This window comes from Scheffersomyces coipomensis (genome assembly GCF_036884675.1).
Source record: "Scheffersomyces coipomensis strain NRRL Y-17651 chromosome Unknown DFJ63scaffold_3, whole genome shotgun sequence".
Lineage (NCBI taxonomy): Eukaryota > Fungi > Ascomycota > Pichiomycetes > Serinales > Debaryomycetaceae > Scheffersomyces > Scheffersomyces coipomensis.
In genome coordinates, this window is record NW_027042894.1 from 1,679,995 (window position 1) to 1,703,759 (window position 23,765).

The 23,765-nt window shown below is 30.7% G+C and overlaps 8 protein-coding genes across 8 annotated transcripts; 2 read left to right on the forward strand and 6 right to left on the reverse strand. All coding sequences in view use genetic code 12, as the record gives it.

Annotated features, from left to right (window-relative positions):
• Positions 1-12: 12 nt before the first annotated feature.
• Positions 13-2,139, forward strand: DFJ63DRAFT_312915 (TFIIH/NER complex subunit; the record flags this gene model as incomplete). The annotated part of the gene is made up of 1 exon (XM_064906076.1): positions 13-2,139. The coding sequence occupies one exon, from the start codon at positions 13-15 to the stop codon at positions 2,137-2,139; it is 2,127 nt and encodes a 708-aa protein (XP_064762934.1).
• A 491-nt stretch (positions 2,140-2,630) lies between these two features.
• ECM1 (Ecm1p) lies at positions 2,631-4,143 on the forward strand. The gene is made up of 2 exons (XM_064903335.1): positions 2,631-3,133; positions 3,222-4,143. The coding sequence occupies exons 1-2, from the start codon at positions 3,121-3,123 to the stop codon at positions 3,794-3,796; spliced, it is 588 nt and encodes a 195-aa protein (XP_064762935.1). The 5' UTR covers positions 2,631-3,120; the 3' UTR covers positions 3,797-4,143.
• On the reverse strand, positions 3,996-6,336 carry JEN2 (Jen2p). The gene has a single exon (XM_064903338.1). It carries the CDS (start codon positions 6,062-6,064, stop codon positions 4,490-4,492), a length of 1,575 nt encoding a protein of 524 aa, XP_064762936.1. The 5' UTR covers positions 6,065-6,336; the 3' UTR covers positions 3,996-4,489.
• A 3,596-nt stretch (positions 6,337-9,932) lies between these two features.
• Positions 9,933-11,066, reverse strand: DFJ63DRAFT_335136 (uncharacterized protein; the record flags this gene model as incomplete). The annotated part of the gene is made up of 1 exon (XM_064908162.1): positions 9,933-11,066. The coding sequence occupies one exon, from the start codon at positions 11,064-11,066 to the stop codon at positions 9,933-9,935; it is 1,134 nt and encodes a 377-aa protein (XP_064762937.1).
• Positions 11,067-11,173: 107 nt separating this feature from the next.
• DFJ63DRAFT_126889 (calnexin) lies at positions 11,174-13,451 on the reverse strand. Its single transcript, XM_064903339.1, has one exon. The coding sequence runs from the start codon at positions 13,097-13,099 to the stop codon at positions 11,282-11,284; it is 1,818 nt and encodes a 605-aa protein (XP_064762938.1). The 5' UTR covers positions 13,100-13,451; the 3' UTR covers positions 11,174-11,281.
• On the reverse strand, positions 13,395-15,965 carry DFJ63DRAFT_312920 (uncharacterized protein; the record flags this gene model as incomplete). The annotated part of the gene is made up of 1 exon (XM_064906077.1): positions 13,395-15,965. One exon carries the CDS (start codon positions 15,963-15,965, stop codon positions 13,395-13,397), a length of 2,571 nt encoding a protein of 856 aa, XP_064762939.1.
• Positions 15,966-18,507: 2,542 nt separating this feature from the next.
• On the reverse strand, positions 18,508-20,192 carry MET4 (Met4p). Its single transcript, XM_064907638.1, has one exon. It carries the CDS (start codon positions 19,763-19,765, stop codon positions 18,545-18,547), a length of 1,221 nt encoding a protein of 406 aa, XP_064762940.1. The 5' UTR covers positions 19,766-20,192; the 3' UTR covers positions 18,508-18,544.
• A 961-nt stretch (positions 20,193-21,153) lies between these two features.
• Positions 21,154-21,924, reverse strand: DFJ63DRAFT_318679 (uncharacterized protein). The gene has a single exon (XM_064906973.1). It carries the CDS (start codon positions 21,773-21,775, stop codon positions 21,494-21,496), a length of 282 nt encoding a protein of 93 aa, XP_064762941.1. The 5' UTR covers positions 21,776-21,924; the 3' UTR covers positions 21,154-21,493.
• Between the last annotated feature and the right edge of the window lie 1,841 nt (positions 21,925-23,765).

The window sequence follows — 23,765 nt, forward strand, 5'->3', positions numbered from 1 at the left end:
TCAATAATTAGGATGGATATTGTATCAGGAGCATGTTCGGTGGATAAAGTGGCGGGGATGATACATATTCGAGAGGATTTGACGCCTCTGATGCTTGAATGGAAAGCTATAGATCAAGATAAGATGATTGGGTTCCCATTAAATACGATAACCAATTTACAAGCTACTAAAGAAGATTCACCTAAAATGATCTTAAAATTGTTTTATAAACCAAATATAGAAGAAGTTGGTGATGGTGAAGAAGTTAAGAATGTTAGATTCACGTTCAATAATCGTCCAACCATGAATAATATTAAAGATTCCTTACAAACTATTGTAGCGAGACTGAGAACTGTAATTAAAGATCAAGGAGGCGAGTCTAATGCTAGTACTCCTAATATGACACCTACTCCAGGTCCAGGTCAAGGTCAAGGTCCAAACTCATCAGGATCATCAACTACTGCTTCCATCTCCACTGGTTCAAGTATATCATCCACGTCATCTCAGATTGAATTATCTGATTCAGCATTATTAAAGAATTTACAATTACAACAGAAATTATTATTAGAAGATAAACAATTAAGAAACATCTTCACTCAATCAGTCATGCATTTTAAATTATCTCCTACTATATTCTGGTCTACTAGATTAAATCAATTACGTACCTTTGCCCTTACTATAAGTCAACATAAAGGTCCTTATAATGTCTTATCTACGATTAAACCAGTGGCGACATCTGATAATCAAGTGATTGTGAATGTTTCTAGAGAAGTTATTAATGAAATCTTTGATACTTATCCTATTATAAGAAAAGCTTATCAAGATTTAGTGCCTGCCAAATTCCAAGAAGGTGAATTTTGGTCAAGATTCTTTAATTCAAAGTTGTTTAGAAGATTAAGAGGGGATAAGATTAATAATATTACTAGTAGAGGCGATGTGGTCTTGGATAAGTATTTATATATTGATCTGAAATTCATTGAACGTGAAGAACAAGAGAAAGAGAAAGAGAAAGAACAAGAAGAACAAGATAAAGAAAAACTTGATAAGGAAACTGATGCATCACCTCAAAAGAAGAAATCAGTCATACGATTACCTACTCCTGAAGCTCCAGAAGATACGATTCATATTAATAAATTTCTTGATTTATTAGGGAATGAAGAAGATAATTCCCAAAAATTGGGTAATAAGCCTGATTTAACCATGAGATTTGAAGATAATTTTGATAGTGATACTCATAAGAGATTAACTGGAAATAAAGAGAATGAAATGATTATTTTAATGAAGAATATGAATAAGTTAAGTTCTAAAATGATGAATATGACGAATGATAGTAAGAAAGATGATACTCCTGTTGATCCTATTCAAAATGAATTAAATGAATATGAAGAAGAATTTAATTTACATGATTTACAAGAATCTGAACCAGTTAGTTATATTACAATTCAAATCGATACTAATAAGGATATGAAAGAACAAGCTCTTCATGATAATCATCATGAATTATCACAACTTTCTCAACAACAATTAAGTGAATTTTTATTAGCCGATGATAATTGTATTAATAATGAAGTTGATTTATCTCTGACTTATAAAGATAAGAATGATGAGATTCAGAAATCTAATGTGGAGATTAATAATTTAATTCGTCAAAATTTCAGGACGTTTAAATTGATTTCAAAAGATGAATCACAACAATCTCAAGAAAACAATTTAACAAATTTAATCCCAAATTCAGTAAATCAAGAAATCATTAAATATAACATCACTATCGTTGAATTCTTATCCCATTTTTGGAAATTATTCCTTTCACCAGGTAATTCAAAAGAGTTGAAAAGGATATTCACCAGTTTAAAGAATTGTCAAAATAATTTACAATCCTTAAAGGAAAGATTCATAAAACAATTTAATGAAATGGAAATCGTCCAGAATAATGAAAAATTACGAGATAAGATCATTAAAGATTTCCAAAATTCAATCGATCCAATGGAAATAAGTTTAAATCATGCTTGTAATGAATATATGAATGCGATTCGATCCGCCACCTCTGCTGGCAATTCTAATGGGTTTGTTAATGGTAATGGTCGTGATTTAACAGGTACTCCTGATGAAGGTGGTGAAGTTCATATAAACGGGAATGGGAAAAGACTCCTACAATCTTGAATTCATAATAATATCGAGGGGGACATTATTTATTTCGTACATACATATATATATATAGGGTTGATCATAATTGACATGAACATAGTATCCATTGTCTAGTATCTAGATCATTTGCGAATAGTTGATCATTAACATTAACTTGGAAATCAAAGATTTGATGGAATTTTTTTAACAAAAATTTGAATTCTGCATCATGTTGTTCTTTCTTTATGAAATAATAAACTTCTTTAATATTTAAACCCTCGTCTAAATAATCATGTAACTCAGCATAAAACCGGGCTTGTAATGGTAATCCCACTTGGTATGAGGATTGGTCTAGCACTATATATGCCTTCTGTTTATTAGTGATAAAACCCTTTAATTCCACCAGTTTGGAATGAATGGTAAAGAATTTAACGGTATGTTTAAGATATTTACCTATATCCTCAGTAGTATAATTTCTGAATAAGGCATTATACAATAAATAATCATCTGAATCGAATTCAGGGACTTTAGATTGAATTGCGTAGTCAAAAACACCACTCCAGCGTCTTAGCCAGAGAAGTAGAACTAATAGTTGATATTGGTTTTATAGATCTATGAGATACAGTGAATTTTGAAGTTGACTTTTGATATGGTTGATGTACCACAGTAGTGGAAGATTCTAAAATAGGCATTATTAAGGATAATATTGGATAAGTAGGTATAAGTTTAACTTGATATAATCAGTTACAATGATTCAAAATATGATTTCTTGTTCAATTTCATTCAAACTTGGATGGTTTACATCATTTGACTGGAGATTATGACCAACGCATCAGTCCTTCCCAATTAGGAAGGCAGATTGCGCAACCCTTTTTTCTGGAACCGGTCAAAAAAAAAAAAATTAAAAATAAAATTTAACAAGATGAGTTCGGTTGCACAGATTGATTCATTTGGGGTAATTTGATTCAAATTCAACTTATTTATAGAACAGGATATTAATATCTATTATCATAGAACATGGCTAAAAAAAGTATGTTATCATTCTTATTATGTTTAGGTGAACTTCTCTTTTGAAGTTTTATCATTTATGGTTCCATTATACTAACTTTTCATTATAGTTTCAAAACGTAGTAGAGCTGCAAGAAGAGGTGAAATTGCAGATGAAGGTGAAGCCAAAGAATTAAGTAATATTGCTAAACCAGAAAGTAATGATGTTAGAAAGTCTATTATCAGAACCACTATTAAGAATGAAAATTTATTAATGAAGAAAATGGAAGACCTGAAAATCAGAAAGGCAGCCAACAGTAATAAGAAGAAATCAAATGCATTAAGATCTAAAGTGGAAAGAAATGACAAATTGAGTGGAGTGTTAGCAGGAAAGATTGAACAAAGTATAGCTAGAGCCAAGTATGTTCAAACCACTAGAAAGTCAGGATGGGAGAGAATAAATAAAAGTATCACTATTGCCAGTGAAATATCCATAATAGATACAGCAAGCAAAGATGATAAAGAAGATGATGATGTGGCCAGAGAAAAGACGGCCGAAGAAATTGAAAAAGAAGCAGAAGATGCTTACGTCAGAGATTTCTATGGAGAAGATAAACCAGAAGGAAAAGAAGAAGAAGAAGAATCCGTGCCTATTGTTTCATTGAGTAATAACAGATTTGCATTATTAGAAGAAACTGAAAGTTAGTCAGGTAGATATATTCTTGTGTACATTAATCCACCCCATTATTTAACAGGTTCAATTTTGATATTATATGTAGTGTAGAGAGGTAAACTGTAATATTGATGAACAAGATAATAAAAGATGGACTAGAAGAACTACTTAATGTGATTTGATTTGATTTGAATAAATCTTTTTATTTGGAACTATGTTCTAAGCTATAAACTGAGATGATAATCATATTGTTCCCGGTCATCCATTTTAGAGATCGTTGTAGAACCACCAGATCAAAGGTATTTGACGATCGCAATTGACAAATCCTTTCCCACAACAACACAGCGCAAAACTAGAATGATTAATATCGGCCTTTAGCAAATGTGTCAATCAGGATTTTCAGTAAATGAACTAATTACAAAAATTCGTTAATTCTTGTACTTATATATATTTCTTAACTTCTTTGATCGTCGCAACACCATTTCCCAATTAGGAAAGAGGTGAAGAGACCTAAAATCATAGAAGCGCAAATTTTGTTGGAATAAGTGATTTGATAGAATAAAATCGTAATAATGAATTAACTAGACTAAACATATATAGCTAACAAAATGAAGAATTGAAGGTTAAAACATGATAATAAATAAAAAATACCGAGAATAGAATCTTTTGTTATAACTAAATTAAAATGATAATTAAATAAAATTTGAGAATTGAATATTAAACTAGTTAAACATTTTCTTTAACTTCTTCCTTAATTTCTTCGTTATGTTTGAAATCAGGTTTGTTTTGATCGATAGATGCATCATCTAAGTCATCAATACCTTCTTCACAATAATAATCATCTCTTTCCATACCTAAATCAGCATCTTTGTTTTCTGGACCCAAGAATACAATTAAAATAAGATAAACAGTAACAGCAGCCATGAAAATAGCCATAGTTTTACCATAATTATAAACACCTTTTGCACCTGGGATTGGGAATCGTTCACCAATAGTGGCCTCGATAGTAGATGAGGCAGAAGATACCAAATTACCTAATTGATAAGAAGTACCAACCACTAAAGTACGGAATTGGGGAGGAGATAATTCCGATAAATGAATTGGAGCAATACCCCAAGCACCTTGAACACCCATTTGGAAAACAAATACAGTACCAGCATTTGGAATAAAACCCCATGGATAAATCATAGCCCCAGTTAAAACTGCAGCACAAATAATACCAAATCTTCTACCAATAAAAGTTGACATATGACCAAAGAAAATACCACCTACCAAAGCACCTAAATTAGCTGAAACATTGGCAACAGTTGATTTATTAGCACCAAAATGATATTGAGTACTGATCATAGTTGGATATAAATCTTGAGAACCATGAGATGAGAAATTGAAACCTGCCATCATTAAAACACAATAAATCATAATTAACCAATATTGTTTCAAAGCTTTTCTAGCTTGAGATTGGAATTCTTTAATTTTTGTCTTTCTATCAGTTTGAGCTTCAGAATCGATTCTTTGTTGTTGTTTTATAAAAGAATCAGTTTCTGGAGTGAAAAGTCTCCAAACGATAAAGATAACTGAAACACCAGCACTGAAAAACATAATATCTTGCCATTTACCGGTATTATCAACAATAGCTCTTTGGAAAACAACGGCTAAAAGATAACCAAAGGCATAACCTTCTTGGAAAATACCAGACATAATACCTCTTGCATTAACTGGAGCATCAGATAAAGCTTCAGCAGCACAAATACCATAAAGACCACCCATAGCAATACCAAAAAGTGATCTGACGGCTAAGAATTGACTTTTAGTTTTAACAAATCCAGTACCAATTTGAATAATAGATAATAATAAAAGATTAATTATATAAGGCCATTTTCTACCTTTTGTATCCCCAATTAAACCGAAAATAATAGCACCCACAGATCTGAACATTAATACTAAAGTAATACCCCAAGTAACTTCTTTAACACTAACATTTAAATCTTTAGCAATATTTGAAACATTTAAAGAGATAGTGAAATAATCGAAGGCATCCCAAGTCCAAGCCCAGAACCCAATGAAGAAGAAATTCCATTGTTTTAAAGAAACTTCTCTTAAGGCTTTGAAAGGATTATATACATCACTCCATTCATAATGAGCCAATTCTGCTTTGGTTGGAATTAAAGTGGTTGGTCTTGTTAAAAAATAACGAGTAATGGCTTGGGAAGTAAACTTTGGTGGCTTTATAATATGAGCATTATGTTCTTTAATTTCGGACTTTAAAGTCTCAATAGTATGAACTGATCTTGCACCACCCATCTTATATGATTATATTTAAATGAATAATTTGGATTGGATTGAATTAATGAGAAGAAATAAGTGAAAGGGGAATTACAAAAAAAATAGTTGAAATAAGATTGGAATAGGTCAATCTATTTATAACAAAAAAAACATCAATGGACTCATACGATTAAAAACTTTTTAATAAAAACAATAAGATCCTAAACGGAACTGTAAAAAATTTCTGGTTATAGTGATTAAATTAGTGTTGTTTTTCTCTTTTTTTTAATTAGTTTAATTTATTAATTTCAACCATTTAGGTAACTTCATTTTAAAAGTTTGCTACCAAAAATATTTTTTTTATTTTTCCTGTGCTGTATAACCATACTCATTGAGCGTTAAAAATATTTATTATTTTTGTGGGGGAAATAAGAGGATAATCCCAATTTTAAAATTACATTTGATTAGAGTTACACTATGAAATATCCTGTATTATCTCGTCATTTACCCCGATTGGAAACCCATTAGAATCTTCCATCCTGATATCTCCTGCTGTAAACCCATTCCGATCCCTGTTGATTACAACCTAGATAACAAACGCATTTGCAGTAGGCACAACAAAAAAAAAGAAAAGAAAGTAAGAATTTACCTACCCCACCACGGGATCTATATAAGGTTTGTATTACCTAACACTCTTTAACTGGGGAGGTCCCGGACTTGGGAATTCATTGCGGTTACAAAGTCTCAAATTTGGTATTATATATGCTATTATGTCAAAACTTTTATTTGCCTTCTTTTTAAATTTCTTTTCTTGTTTTATTTTTTAAGTAGGACAAATTATTTTTTAATTTAAAAAAAGTGGTTTTTTTTTTTTCTTGGGTGAAGGTCAGTTCTAGTTTGGTTGTTCCATGAATTTATGCGAAAGAAGAGGGGGGGGGGGAAAATTAATGGAGGGTAATGGAGGGTAAGGGAATGGAAAAAGTACCGCGCGCTAAACTGTAAATATAAAAAATGGCTAATCAAAGAAAATAATTTTATTTTTGGGGGAAGGGACGGCGTTACAGCCTTTCAGAGTGTTTAGCCTAGGTTATTGGTTGTTCAACATTTGAATTAACTACAGAAATAGTTAGTGAGTTTCCATGGAAAGTGGAGCAACAAGTATAACTTTCACCGTTACGATTATATGAAGATTGTTTAAAATAAAGTCAAAAATCCATTTCGGAGTGTCAAAAGCTTATTTGATTCGAGTACTTACTAACTAACACTGAAATGATTTCATTAAACAGCAAGTGCGGGGCAAGTAAAGTATCTAGAGAAGAATGTATTGTTACAGCATAGCACAGTACTAAGAATAAACAGTTAAATTCTCGCTACTCTATACCATCATTTATATCGTGTTGTCATTATTACCTTTCATTTCATTGACTGTGAAACACGCCTCAATCATAATTTGAATTTTGTGTAGCTGTAATTTAGTATAAATATTCCACATTTCAAATCCTATGCAAAACCTTAATTGATTAATGATGAAGAGGGCTCATATTGATTTCCACTTTTGTGAGATGAAAAGGGATTATATACAGGTACGCGGCGTAATAATTTATTTTAGGGCCATTTTTCAGTTAAGTTCTTCGATGATAAACTAAAATAATGATCCAATAAACTTTCGTTAATTTTTAAAGTTATGGGAACCATCCTTGAACTTAATGAATCTTAAATTAAGATTAGCAAGATTATCCCCAATTATTATGGTTACACTAGGAGTCAAAGTTTACAAAAGTATACCGGCCCTGAGTTTAAGCTTTTCCATTGTCTGGGTGTTCCTTTGTTTAGGTTGCACATTTTATTTTTATTTATTGTTACTGTTATATTGCAAGTAATTGTGATGGTGATGTGGTAAAACCCCACATTCTGAGATCAAGAATCAATCATTTGATAGAATAAGAAAATACTGGTTTTGCTTAGAACCATACCCCCGAATGCCTAGATAATTTGTCCTCCACATACTGTCTCAAATATTCTTGACTATGAATGGAGTTGTCCGAAGTTACCATGTCAAATATTACCTAGACTTAATTCAATTCATCATTTGCAACAACCCCACAATTTAACTTGAAAATCAAGAAGCAAAAAAAAACAAGCTATATTAAATAATAATTACGAATTCTAACCTGTAGAAATGTTACACACATTTACTCCAACATAATTGTTGAGTTCTTCGTCATACATATAACCATTATCTTTATACGGACAAAATCGGTACAAGTGAAAATCAAAATTAAAGTTAGAATGGAAATAGAAATAAATTCCTTTTTAGATTTTCTTTCGGTTGTTATTGTTCTTCAGGTCTAGTCCTGGACCTGGATTATACTAAAAAACGTTAGATGATTTTTCATTGTGTAGCAACATAGCATTATCGTGAAAAAACCATTTATCAGCTCATGTTTAAGGCATAGATCTAGTATATTTTGTTATCAGGGTTATAATTCCATTTCATAACAAATGAGTGAAAACAGAAATTTCATAAACTATAATTAAACAACACCTGATTCTTAGCTTGTAAATCGTTGTAAATCAACGAGATATACGGGTATCAATGAGTACTTTACGATCCTGAATGATGGAATTTCTTTACACCATCACTGAACCATATCAAACTTGATCTTGGTAACTTGAATTTTTCAATAATCAACCAAGCTTTCTCATTACATAGCTAATAAAAAAACATGGTAGACGAACTAATGAATGGAGTTATGAACCCTACCAATGTATCAGTTTATTATTTTTTAAAGCAATGTTATTATTCACCCATAAAATGTTAGTCCGGGACTGTTGAAACTCTGATATGTAACTATTTTTCAATTATACAGGTATTCTTGCAGCTTAGGTGTTCATTCCAATTCGTATTCTTTCTTTTGTGTACATACTACATTCTATCTATTATCTGTTTGTTAAATTGCATCTTCCCCATGTCTTCACACCTTCCGGTTTCTTCCTAAGATAAGATTTATACAAGTTAAATATAACTATGTCTGCCCCTCTTTTGCGGAGTTTCTTTAAATAAACGTCTTACATCCCCCATCCCCACCTTTTTTACATTTTTACATTTTCACCCCTAGTAAATTTTCGCTACCATTTTGCTTTTCCACTTTCCCAATTAGGAAAACTAAAACGAATGATTCGTACCAACAGAAGTGTATATATTAAATATAAGTACAAATATCAGATATTACTTCAATATCAGAAGACAAACTAAGATGAATGAAGTGAAGTAAGGCAGGCTTTGAAATTAGGAATTTAGGGATAGCTTAGTACAAAGAAGGAGGAGTAAATATCTACAACCAGAATCGGAGCTGAAGCGCTTGCTTTGAGAAACGCAAAAAAATGTCAGACAATTTACCCTGAATAAGCCACTATATTGCTCCAAACAAAGAGAAGTATGACATTCGTACAGGGTGAATACCAATTTGTGAATAAAGCATATTCATTAGCTCATTACTCTTTGGGAATGTCTATCCACGATCAATATTCACTACATTTCGTTAGTGAAGGAGGTCGAAGCTTAACTATGTACTTTCACAGAGGCTTATAATTTGCCAGTCTTGTGGTGAGTTATTTTTAATGTACAGTTCGCTCAAAGTTGACAATTTTGAGAATTAATACTTCCGACTCCAACCTACTATACAACAAATAAACTATACCAAACATAAAAAGTGCTTTTATTCAAATTTAACTATTAACTACTTTTAAAAACTTTTTTTATAAACGAACTATTCAAGTAGCCTCCGTGATAAGCACAATTACTACACACAAAACGGTTACTTAGATTGGATACAGGACACGTCGTATACTGTTTAAAGGGACTAGATTGATAATATACCCATTAAAGAAATAGACAAGCTGTCATTTATTCCATTTCATGACCAAATAATCTTGTTCTAGATATATCATAAGTAGCAACCACTGGTCTATGATCTGAAAAGTAAAATCCTTTAAAGAAATTATGTAAAATTCCAAAATGTTTTATAATAATTTTATAATATTCATGATGATCTGAACTATAGTAATTTGAAATTGAAAAATCATTATCATTATCATCATCTTTATCCTTTGATACAGTGAAATAAGGTGACCAAATATAATCAATAACTGAATGTTTAACTTCATTATCCTTATCAAAACCGGTAAAAGTTGATTCTTCTCCGTACGAGAAATCTTGAGGAATAACTAATCTGCTATCTTTAAATCCAGCTTTAGTTAAAACAGCATATGGCTGATCACTTGGCTCAGTATTGAAATCTCCACATAAAAATGAAGGATTATTATTATAATTTTCCATTTTATCAACAATCAATTGAGCTGATCTCTTTCTGGCTAATTTCCCCTTATGATCAAAATGAGTATTGAAAACATTAATCTTAATAAGAGGATTAAATCTGGATTGTAATGTAACCATAGTAACGATTCTTTCTAATGCTGCATCCCAACCTCTACTTGGTTTCCATGGAGTTTCACTTAACCAAAAAGTTTCATTTTCTAAAAGAATCCAATCATGATGTTTATATAATATAGGAGAAAATTCTCCCGCAATAATACCATCATCTCTACCGATACCATAATAAGTCCAATTTTGAGATTTCTGAATTGAATTATCATTCAATCCATCCAAAATATCACCTAGTTGATGATACAACACTTCTTGTAAACAAACCACATTAGCATCTCCTAAACTAGTATGGAAATCAATTGAATTTATAACTTGTTTACTACGATGCTTAGTCCATGATTTCTCTCCTTTATCGGGATAATAAACATTATCAAATCGAATATTATTAGTATAGATTCGTAATTGTAATGGTTTCACGAGGAATGAAGGTAAGTTCGATATGAAATTATTATTATCATCAGAACCATTAATGAGAATTGACCCCACGTATATCAATAAAATAACAAGGATAGTGGAGGGGACCACAATGAATGTGAGATATTTCTTTGAAAGATTTCTTCCCAACTTAGGAAGCAAAGGAGTCGTTTCCAGCATGGTAAGTTAACCCGGCTGATACGTTTCCTTTAGGGATTTATAGTCCGAATAAGGATCTAAATTTGACTATTTCATGATACTTGTCTTAAAAGGGGCGTGGGGTAAAAAAAAATTAACATCCAAACATCACAAGAATGCAAAAAATGACATATATATACGATTAAAACATATATTATTGATATTCTATGAACTCCTATTAAAAATTTGTGCCCGTTTTAAGCCTTTCTCCTTCTTGGTTTGGCTTCAGCTGTAAAAGCTCCAGTGGCTGAACTGATATCATCGCTGTCTTTCAATTCAATAATCCTTGGCTCTTCTCTTTCTTCCCAATTCGATGGATGTTCAATGACTACTCCATCTTCGTCATCGTACTTAGCATCATCATCATCATCATCTTCAATTTTAGTCTTTGACCTCGTCTCTTTTTCGTAAACGGGATTGGCTTGACCTCCTCCTGTAATTAAAAACAATAATACAGCTCCCAATCCACATATAAATGTAAAAAATGTCACAAAAATCATGCAATATAAAACAAATTTAATCGGTTGATTAGTGATTAAATTTAAAGGATCTCTTAAGAATTCATAATAAAAGTCAACAATATCTAAGAATTGTTTTAATAAAAAGAATTTAATAAAGACTAAGAATTGAATAAATCCATAAACTTTATTATCATTAATGATTTCATCAAATGTTGGTGGAGGTTTTATAGGTTCATTCTTAATATTAACTTTATGATTTTGTTTATATTCAAACTCTAATTCAAGTTTAGGAGCATATGTTTCATTACCAATTAATTCAGCTTCCTTTATAGAATGACCCAAATAAATATTATTGAACATAATATTATTATCCATACTCCATAATTCAAATCCTAAACCTCCAACTAATCCAATATTACTTGGATTAGTATCATTATGGAAATCAGGATTCGGAATTTGTTTAGGTTTAAATGGTCCCTTATAGTTTGGATTTGGAATATTACGAGGTATAAATGGACCTTTATAAAGAGGATTCTTAATTAATGGAGGTGACCATGGACCACAACCTGTTTCATCACATTGTGGATTACGAATATGAGGTGGTGTCCATTCACCATCTTCTTCATCATCCCAATCTTGAGGTTTTTCAGATTCCAAATCAGGGATAGTTAAAGGCTCATTTTCATCCCATTCTTCTGGTTTCACCGCTTTCAAATCAGGGATTTTTTCCCATAAATGCTTCAATTCATAATCTTCAGGTAACTCAGCATTGGGATCAGGAACCAAAACATCATCATCCCAATCAAATGGTTTTATATCATTAGGATCATCAATTAAAGCTGGATTGGGATATAATGGAGGAGATAATAGATTGACATTACTATGTAAATTACCAGCTTTTGCAACTTCACCATTAACTCTAATTTCAAAATCTTGATTTTTAGTAAGAATTAAAGTATATAAATTTGATAAATCATTAATTTTAGCCATTGGTGGAGCTCTTAAATGTTTTTCTTCCACTTTACCTGTAATTGGATTTGGTCTATTTATAATGAAATGAATTTTATTATTTGATCCACATTTATCTGGTCCAAACATGATTTGATAAGGGGTTTGTCCATTGAATCCTCTATAATCTTCAGATTGATCCAATAACTTAATATAAGCTCCTCCACAATTTAAACCTGATTGTAGTTTCAATTCATATTGTAATACTAAATCTTGATCTGTGTTGTCAAATGGAGTTGGTAATTTATAGTAAACCGCATGACGTGCAGCTACAGTCTTTAAAACCAATCCTTTATCATCTGATCCATATGCTGGATTCTTAAACGAGGGCTCGATATTCCATTTCCCTGTATAGCGTACGAATTCCTTTTTATCATTATCCCAAGCTTTACCCTTTGATGGCAACCAAGGACTTGAAGGAAAGTCCTTATAAAGGAATTGTTCAAAGATTGAAGACTTATCTAACCTGGTCGTATCAAATGGTATGTAGTCATTGCATGCCACGATACTGCTAAGTGCTAACAACGACGTTAACAACTTAATCATTGTTGATATGATCCCACTAGTTGTTGATGATTACACGGTGTAAAATCAATTTTTAAATTTTTTTTGGTTGTAAATTTTTTTGTTGGTCGCTCAAGCTACACAAAAGTAAGCAAAACCGTTAGAAGGTTTAAAGTTGGCCCAGTTTTGACTAAATTCATATCTACAAAGAGGGTATATCTGGTTTAGGAAATGTATACATCATTTGACATTATAACTATAAAATAACATATTTAAACAATAACTAATACAAAAGAATTATGGGGAATGGAAACAGTAATTATGGTACACAAACAGCTTAAGTATTACGCTTTCTGTAACGTAAAACTCGCTTAAATAAATCATCTTCATCTAATTCGATTTCAGTAATGAATTCTTCTAAGATCAGCTTATCATGGATATATCTATCACAAAGATTAGCCATTCTAAATCTATCTTCTTTAGCTTCAGTAGCTAATCTATCCACAAATTTAACAATTGACCTACGATCTAAGAATGCTTCATGATCAATTTCATCTTTGATCCAATATTCTCCCCAGTTTCTTAATCTATATTCAATAGATGGAGCAACAACATACCATTCTTCAACAATTTCATAAACAGTAAAAATATCATGATTCATATCTAAAATTGGAGAACGGACTGGTTGCTGATACGCTTGTCCTTGTGCAGGTGCTTGTTGTTGGGGTGGTGGTGATTGTTGTTGTACTAGTGGTGCTTGTTGAACTATCTGTTGTTGGTGTGGTGGAACGTACACTTCAACTGGCATAAAACCACTCTTACTAGGTAACTTAAAGCATTGTTCAAGGAAACCATGATAATGCTCTAAGCTTCTATTTACTTGTTGATATAAGAATCCATAATTGTTAGCAATATCTTGCATATTTAATTGAGGAATTTGATTTATATTTTGAGCTGCATCAGCAATGTGCTTAAGAATTTCTGCACGCGTATCGGTAAATTGATTCTTAACACGATGAATGGTTTCTTTTCTAAATGGTGTTCTACGTCTTTCACTTTTACTTCTTGAAGATTTAGACGACTTTTGCTGCTGATGTTGAGATGATGTTTGTATTGGTTGCGGTTGATGATGAGGTGGGAGAGGAGAATGTTGTTGCACCGACATCATAGGTGTTACCGGAACAGGAACAGGAACAGGAACAGGTATTGAAACTTGTTGCTGTTGGATAGTAGGAGGGATGGTAACTGGTGGAAGTACTGTAGTTTGAATCTGACTTGGTGGTTGTGGAGCAATCGGAGGAATATGTTGCATATGATGATGATGTGGCTGTTGTAGTTGCTGCTGTTGATGTCCTGGAGTAAATCCTTCTTCTTCAAGAACTCTATGAGGATACGCAATAACCCTTGGACCATTTTTGTCGTTAGCACTACTTAACTTAGGAGGTTTCATTTCTGGAGATGGATGAATACTTGAACTGGCAGAATTTGAATCAACATTTATGTGGATTTGACTCTCTGGGGCCTTACTTTGAATACTTTCCAAGTTGGCTTCAGGGGTTTCAGACACACTTTCAACTTTAGTTTCATCACCATTGGTGAAACCAGATTCAGTAACTAATAAATAGTTAAAAGCAACTTGACGATTTGGAATTTCTTTAAAAGGTAATTTATAAACCAAATAATTAATTTCTTGTAATTTACTAAAAGCAGGGTCCATTTTTCTTAATCTGATAATTGGATTATTACTTGAACTTTTTGAGAATTGTTCTTCATAAAATTGTTTCATTAATTCACCTGTAACAAAAAAATTCTCTAAATTTTTTGAACAACAAAATCTCATATAATGTTTAAAAGTTGTAATATATCTTTTTCTAGTTTCAAATCCTAATGATAATAATAATTGCTTAGCTTCAGGATTAGTTAATACTTCATTATCAAATTTCTTAAACATTTTTATAACTTGATGTGTATCTTTACTCATAATTCTTTTATTAATCTTAATATTATCACGATCAATATTATACTTTTTCCTTACTCTTGGAATCGAGTCACCAGACTCTCCTATGGTAGGAAAGTCATTTTCATCTATTCTTTGTGAAATAATAGATGTAACAGTTGAATGTCTAGCTCTTGGCTTAGAACGAGGAGCTGTAGTACGGGGAGCTGTAGATGTTGATTTTATTTTAGATGGTAAGGTAGTGGAAGAAGTTGCAGACGATGATGGTGCAGGAGTTGAAATTGGTGATTCATCTGGTATAGTTATAGTGGTTGATATAGGAGAGAGTGGAGGTGTAGTGATTGTGGTGTTAGTTGATTTTGAACTTGATTCATGATCAATTTGAATAACCTGTTTTCTTTTTCTACCTCTTGGATCTTTTCTATTGAGAGGTAATATATCTAAATATTTCGGTTGTGCTGGTTCTGGCTTGGTTTCTTCAATTGGCTTTGATTTGGGTTGTGGTTGCGGTGGTGGTGGTGATGGTTGTGATTGTGATTCTTTTTCTTGGTGATGTTTTGACTTAGTTTCGGTACTAGTAATTTCCGATTTAGGAGGGGATGGAGCAGACTTAGGTACTTCAGGAACGGTAATTTTTCTCTTTCTCCCTCTTGTTTCTGGTTTAACAATCTTAAAAGTGGTGTTCACAGGCGTAGGAGCTATACTCTTCTCTTTAGCAGGAACAACATTCTTTTCTTTAGTTATAGTGACAGTTTCAATGGTGGCAGGTTTAGGGATTGATTTTTCAATGTCTGCCTTTAATTTTTTGGCTGCCGATTTTACTGGTTTTGGTTTATTTGGACGACCCCTAATACCACCTTTTTTAATCTTGACCACTCTTTTAAGTGATTTTCCGTTTTCGGCCAATTCAACAGCGGGAGCCCTGACGTTGGAAGATCTGGTGGATACCATGATTGATTGATCGATTGATTGATACTAGTAAAATGACTTTTGATAGTACTTTATTTGAAATGGACGTAAAAAAAAAAGTATCAACATTTAAATATAAACAGAGGAAGAAAAAAAATCTATTCATAGTCCTTTTTTTTGAGAATTTCTTGAGGGGGAAGGGGGCAACTAGTTTTTTCTATTTAGGGGCGGTGGACAAACAACATATAAAATAGGTGTTGGAGGCAAGGCTGAACACGCATAAATCGTAAAGGGCAAAAGTTCCACTAAAATAGAGGAGAATCCTACAGAGAGATGATAGTTACTGAGATACCATACTATAAGCATTTTATCATTTATTAGTGGTTGAATAAGTAGAAATTGACAATTGCGAAATGAATTTAGGGAGGGAGAAGTGAAATATACCTCTCAACGGAAAAAAAAATTAAAAAAAAGAACTAAAATAAAAAAAAGACAAAAAAAAAAGACAAAAAATCATCATTTCCATCTAAAAAAAAATTTTAATGAGAAAAAAAAAGATTGGACAACTTTATAGTAATTCTCACCCCCTTTTTCTTGAATAAATATACAAGTTTACTTCACTACAATAAAGCCACCTTTACGAGAACTAACGGTTATCGAAACTATAAACCTGAGATTAAGCTTATTTTTTGATCTATAATAGATATGTAAAAACTGTCTAGAGTTGTGAAAGTAGGAATTGACCCATCTAATTTGAAGATCCCAAACAGACGAGAGACAAATACTCTCTTTTTATTTTATAATTTTTTTTTAACCCAAGAAAAAAAAATATCAGTTTAATTTTCAAATTTAGGAGTTGCAAGAATTTTAGAATTTACCACAACTAGCCCTGTGGTATATGAATCTGATCATAATTTTGTGTATTATGTAACATTCTAAAGCTGAATCCCAGAAGACCATGGTTAGAATTAACGAGTCTGACTTGAGCGGTAAGAATGTCCAATTTAATATTCGTGAATAGTTGGCAAGAGGAAGTTATAGAATCGACAATTAGTTAAATTGATGACAACGAACTGGTTTATAAAAATACGATCATAAATTAAAGATTATTAACAAAGTAATAATGTCTAGATTAGATAAAAAAAATAAAATAAGCTATTAACGCAAATTATTTATATTTATTTATCGTATAAATATATTATAAAAGCTGTTTTCATTGTATGATATATTCACTTATGGATCAAACAAAGGCGGCTACGTTATTGTCCACAAAACAAGACAATTACTGAAAAAAGGTTTCGCGTACCTATCTTACCACATAAACCCCATCCACTCCATTCATACATGACTGAAAAGTAATATCTACATCTATATGAGCTTAAATAGTTTACAGTTCATCGAACTCAAAGGTTTGATGAAATGAAATTCGGAGCTGATGGACGTAAAATCAAGTGATAATGAATTTAAGGATAATCAATACTTTTTATTTTTTTTTCCCATCCCTCTCCTTCAGACTCTGATATTTTTTTTTACCAGTCACACGCGTCAAAAGCCAATACCGATTTCTTTAGTGGCATTTCATGTTTATTTTAATGGTAATTTCTTTGCATTATTAATTATTGGGATATGGCTTGGTAAAGCACGTATCCTATCGGAGATCGCATGGTTTTGAAATCCGATCTTTGACAAGATGTTCAGGTCATTGTGGAAGGCGGTATATTTATCGTTGATGATGTTGTTTTCTTCGATGGATGCTTTTTTTGGTTTGATTATTTTATAGTTGGGGGTATTTATTTTTATCTAAAATTTTAAAAAAGATGAATTTTTGATCTTTTTTTATATTTTATATTTTTTATTTTTTATTTTTATTTTTATTTTTTTTTTAATTTTTTTGTGTCTGATTTTCATTTATGTCGGGTTTTAAGTCTTATTTTGATCTTTGACCGAAATGCACTACTCCCCTCAATGTTTCCAAATTAGGTATGACAGGGTATGATTTTATGTCAATTTTAAAATTGCAAAATCTGTCAGTCTTGATATAGTGATAATTATATATAAGTAATGACTAGTTATTGGTATTTCTGGCAATTCTAATTGTCTCACTACTACCACAAGAATATATATATAGAGTTTTGAAATACATGACTTTGCAAGTTTACTTACACCATTTGGGAATTTATAGTTCATAATAACATACTAAAATTTACGAAAAGAAGAACCTAAAAATGATTAACTATCTAACGTCAATCCCATTCATACTAGAACTAACCCCTGAAATCTACTAAATATCAAATAAACGATAACGTCAAATTATAATCATAATAATATACATCTAGAACCTAGATATAAACCATATATCTATATAAAGAAATTCTAATATAATGAGATAATATAATATACAATAGTGATGAAATAAAGAGAGGGTTTAATAGATGATATAAAAAAACAAATACAACGATTTTGTATTCCCAGAACACATTTTTTAGATTAGTTAGCTATTAGCCTGATTTTTGAATAATTTTTGCTTTTGAATTCGGTAAACGAATTATAAGAAAGAAGTGAAAGTGAAAGTGAAAGTGAAAGTGAAAGTGAAAGTGAAAGTGAAATTATTTTAATTTAATCTAATTTAATTTTGCTCTTTCACGTAATAATTTCAATTCATTATCTGATTTTTGACTTCCCTTTTCAATAATCAAATTTCTTAATAATTTATTCTCCATTTCTAATTGTTGAATTTTAATTTCAAATTCTTTAATTAATTCATTTAAAGAGAATATACGATGTTCCATTTGTTTTTCTTTTAATTTCTTTTTAATTCTAAATCTGGCACTAGCAGCCGTATTGCGACGGCGTTTATCAACTTCAGCTGTCATACCACCAAATTCATTCCTTGATAATAATTCATCTGATGATGGAGTTCTCATGGTTAAACTTGGGGAAGCTTGTAAAGTAGTTGAAGAAGAAGTCATTGAAATAGGACTATCATCAAAATTAATTCCCTCACCACTATTATTATTATTACTGGAAAGACTACTACTACTTGCCACTACTCCTTCATCAGTACTACTAAAAGATTGTAATTGATTATGTTGTCTTACAGGAGAATTGAAATTTTGACTTGGTAAATGAGGGAAATCAGCAGTAGTACTACTATTATTTGGTACTGGATTACCTAATCTTGTTTGATGTTGAGCAATCAAAGCACTTAATAAATCAATTTGATTTTGTGATAAACCAGCCGATACCAAAGAACTCTTGGCTCCAGGTGGGACGGGGAATTTAGGTAATTTCGATATATTAATATCATCAAGTATACTATCTTGATTACTATTATTATTGGTATTACCATTACTGTTGGTGAAAGTATTAGCAAGGACTAATTGAGAAGGGTTATGAAGATGATTAGATTGATAGTTTGGTGAACTATCAGTTGAAGAAGCAAAATTACTTGATAATAAAGGATCTTCAGCTTCTGACTTTATATGACGTTGACCGTTATTATTATTGTTACTGTTATTGTTATGGTTGTTATTATTATTATTATGATTTATATGATGAAGATTATCTAAATCCATATCATCATCGTCATCATCATGATGATGGCCTTTACCATTATGATTTTTTGGTTTATCTTCATCAGGGAATATGAAGGAATCATCGGCAAAAGCAGCTAAATCGATTGATAATTGACCATCAATATCTAAATTAGGAGTCAAATCACCGGTTGAACCACCGCTATTATTATTCATAAAGGTATCGATATACACCAATTGTTCTAATAAGGCAGCTGAAGTATGTTGTTGTTGATGTTGATTGGATGAACCAATATTTAGATCACTCATGTTTAGGGATTAATTAAGACTGTAACGAAAGTTATATGTGTTGTAGTTGTAGATGAGAAAGGCTATTAACCATTTAGATGTTGTTTGTAGTTGTTTGTAGTGTTGGATTGATTGATTAGACTGTCACCCCCCTTAAGCTTATTTTTTCTGAAACACTATGATATGATATTATATATCACCAAGTTTTCTTTTTTCTTTGTTTAATATATTTCACTTTATCAATACTGTTTATACTATTTTCAATAAAACAGGATAAGATAAAAACAGATGGAATAACAGGGAAAGAAACTATGAATAAAGGATTCTTTCTAAGATATAAATTTTTCAAATTTAAATTAAACAAACTTAAAAATTTCAAACCTTTACAAAGGATAAAACATACATCAAAGTATACCCAATTACTTATATATATATATATATATATATAATAAGTAAATCGATTTTGATATTAGCTTTCAAAAGGAAAAAAAAACTACAAATTAAAAAAAAAAAAACAATAAATAAATAAATAACAGAAAAGTATCCACACTATAGCCACAACAGACATAAGTATACACCAAACTAAAATACTACAATTTATATTGTATTTATATAATTATGAAAATACCATAATAATAATAATATACAACACAAATGACTGTTCATAGTAACTAACTATATTTTAAAGTTAAGTGATGTGATAATTTATATAACAAGATAACACAATGACACGTGACTTTCTTTAATTTTTTTTTATAACACAATTTCCTAATTGGGATTATGTATGCGCTGCTGCTATAAAAAGTTGTTTTGCGCTTAAACTTTTGACCTTATGCTTATTTGGTAGTATCAATTAGCAACAACCACTACTTTGCTTATGAAGGGGGTTTGATCCATTGTAATCAAGTTGTCATTGTAAACATTGTAAGTTTGAATCATTAATTTTGATTTGATTCGGGAGTGATTAAAGGATTTACTATGATGTGAAAATTAACACATATCCTTACCCCAGGTGGGTAAAGGAATATGAGTAAGCGGGTTGAGGTGAAGATGTGAGTGAGCGAGTTATGGAAGAGGAGGAGAAGGGGGGGGGGGGGGTGTGACATTAGGTTTTCAAACTTATTCCCTATAATTTGGATAACAACGGATCGATAAATTGTTGATTGAAATTGCGAAATTTTTTTAAGGGGGATAATACTAATTATAAAGTTTAATTAATAAGCAAACAAGTTTGGGTATAGGTTGATTTATGGGGTATATTTCTTAGGTGTTATTGTCATGCTAAACATTGCCTGTTAATTTTTGATATCTTTCACGAATCAAATTAATTGATTGATTAAGTGAATTTTCAGTTTAAAATATCACGTTACACAAATTATTATCTCAAATCGGACAATAATAATCATCATGTGAATAAACGAGGTATATATATTTAAAGTTATATACTATTAGAATACATCAAAATTGAATTGAATTGAATTGAAAGAGAGAAAAGAAACCATTACATCTATAAAATCATTAACATTATAATAACCTATGAGACTAATAACAATCAAATTATAGTCTATATTAGATGATCTATCATCATAGTTATTATTACACACATACTCATTAACCGCCAAACCATTTTATTTATTTTTAAACACACAATCGTAATTTTTTTTATAACCTTTTAGAAACATTGTATTAGACATTATACATTAGTTAAGAGGGAAGGAAGGAAGGAAGGAAGGAATTAATAAGTTTGATTTAAGTTTGAGTTGGAGTAGTACGAACACTAATATAATCTTTAGCTCTAACTTTTAAAGGAGATTGATTACTAACTTTCAATCTATATTCGGCAAAGGATCTGAATGAATCACCATTACTTGGTTTCCATTTAATTTGAGTTGGTTCATTCGAATTTCTGGAGGATTCAAGTTTTGGTTTAACTAATTTAGCAGCATTTGCTGAAGAATAATAAAGATTTAAAATTGATCTTGATTCGAATTGAATTCTTGAAATAGTTGAAAATGATCTAATTGAATTCATTTTAAGTTGTAAGAAATTGGATATGAGATAGTTACTATATGATAAGTAAGAATATGCTATACACAGCTATCTTTTCTACAGAATTATAATTAAGGATATCCCTATGCATACTTATAGTAAAAAATTTTCACAAAAAAAAAAAAAATAAATTTCTAATCGCGATTTATCAGGAGGAGGAGGAGGAAGAAGCAGGAAGCAGGAAGGAAAGGTAATAAGGAGATTAAATTTTAGGTTAAGAAAAAGTTATAATCTCCTGTATATAAAAGATGATATCAGTCCACAACTATTAACTACTAACTACAACTTAGTACTATTAATTAATTAACAACCGATTAAAGTACTATGTTATACCGATGGATCGACTAGTAATAATTAACTACAGTGTGATGCAATATTATAAATATATGATCTCATGAGATGATCATATATTTTCAGTAATTGTATAGTTGTATGATGTTAACTTTATACTGATAAGTAGGTTTACAGTAGCAATGGATACAATGGATGAGATGGGTTAAAGGGATAGATAAGAACTTGAAAGGTGTTAAGCATCGTTGTTGTTGGTATCCCCTCCTCTTCTTCATAGTGATTATCGTATAACCTGAACTGACTGTATATAAACCATCTGGACTTTAATCACCGACCCTTTTTATAACGGACTTGGATTTCCATATTAACGAGGGGTGTGTGTGTGAGAGACAAAGAAAAAAAAAATTGACAAAATTTCTATCTTTGTTTATATACAGGAGCCATGGAAAAATAGTACCATCAGCCGAGGCCATCAAGACATTTTAGTTTAGGGAAGTACCTAACTAATCTTTAATGTACAGTACTTACTCATTAGTGATATCGGCCCGTTAGTAGTACTATGATTATTATATGTAGTTATTATTATATGGAGTAATGAATCATATTTTTGTAACCTAACCTCCTTACCTCTAACCAACCAAACCTTCATACTTTATTTTAAGGCAGGAAGGTGAATTGGTCTTTACCTTTAGGTACATATTGAATTGAATCATGTGGTCTAATTCTAATTAATTTTATATCAATTTAGTTTTAAACAATGACAATTTAGATAACTAATTCATTCAGGGGTTAATCAATACATATATAGTAGATATGTATCATTAATAAATTTCATATGATAAACATAGATAAGTAATCTAATTAAACAGTTTTCAAAACTAATTTTAAATTAAATTGAAATTGAAAAAAGTTTATTTTATTGTCCCAATATAAAATATTGGTGATATCAGTCTGTCTACAGAGACATTATGAACAAAGTGGGAGACATTTTACTACTACCAAGAATTAATATAAAATCAGACAGACAGTGCACTCAACTCCGAAATGTCTCTCCACAAATGACTCAAACAAATCAAAAAAAAATAATAAATAAATAAAAAAAAATTAAAAAAAAAATAATAAATAAAAAAAAAAAAAAAAAAAACCATCTAATTTTAATGTCTGTCTGATTTTTTATCCAATTAATTAATTTGCTTACTTTATAAAATTACCTCTTAACAGAAACAACAAAAATTTTCATTCTATATCCTTTTGTTTAATTACATTTTGACTCATTAGTTTAATCAAGCCTCGTTTATTCTCCAGTCTTAATTCTATTCTACCGATTCAGCAATATTAAAAGAAATGAATTGAATTAAAATTTAAATTAATTTAATTTCCCTTTCCCTTTCTTTGCGTTTTCGGTGTCGGAGTACATTCATTTCCGCTGGATTCAGTTATTTTTGTGTGCAATAAATAATTAATTATAGTTATTATTATTGTTTATATTACTGGTAATACCATTTATGAATCATCATCACATCATATCTCCTAAATTCTATAGGATATACTTTATCAATTTATTTAATTTAATTAAAATAAATAAATATCTAAAAAAAATAAAATAAAATAAAATAAAAATTTTATTAATGGGTTATATTGGACTTATACTTCCTTCTCTGAAATATTATTTCTTGTAATG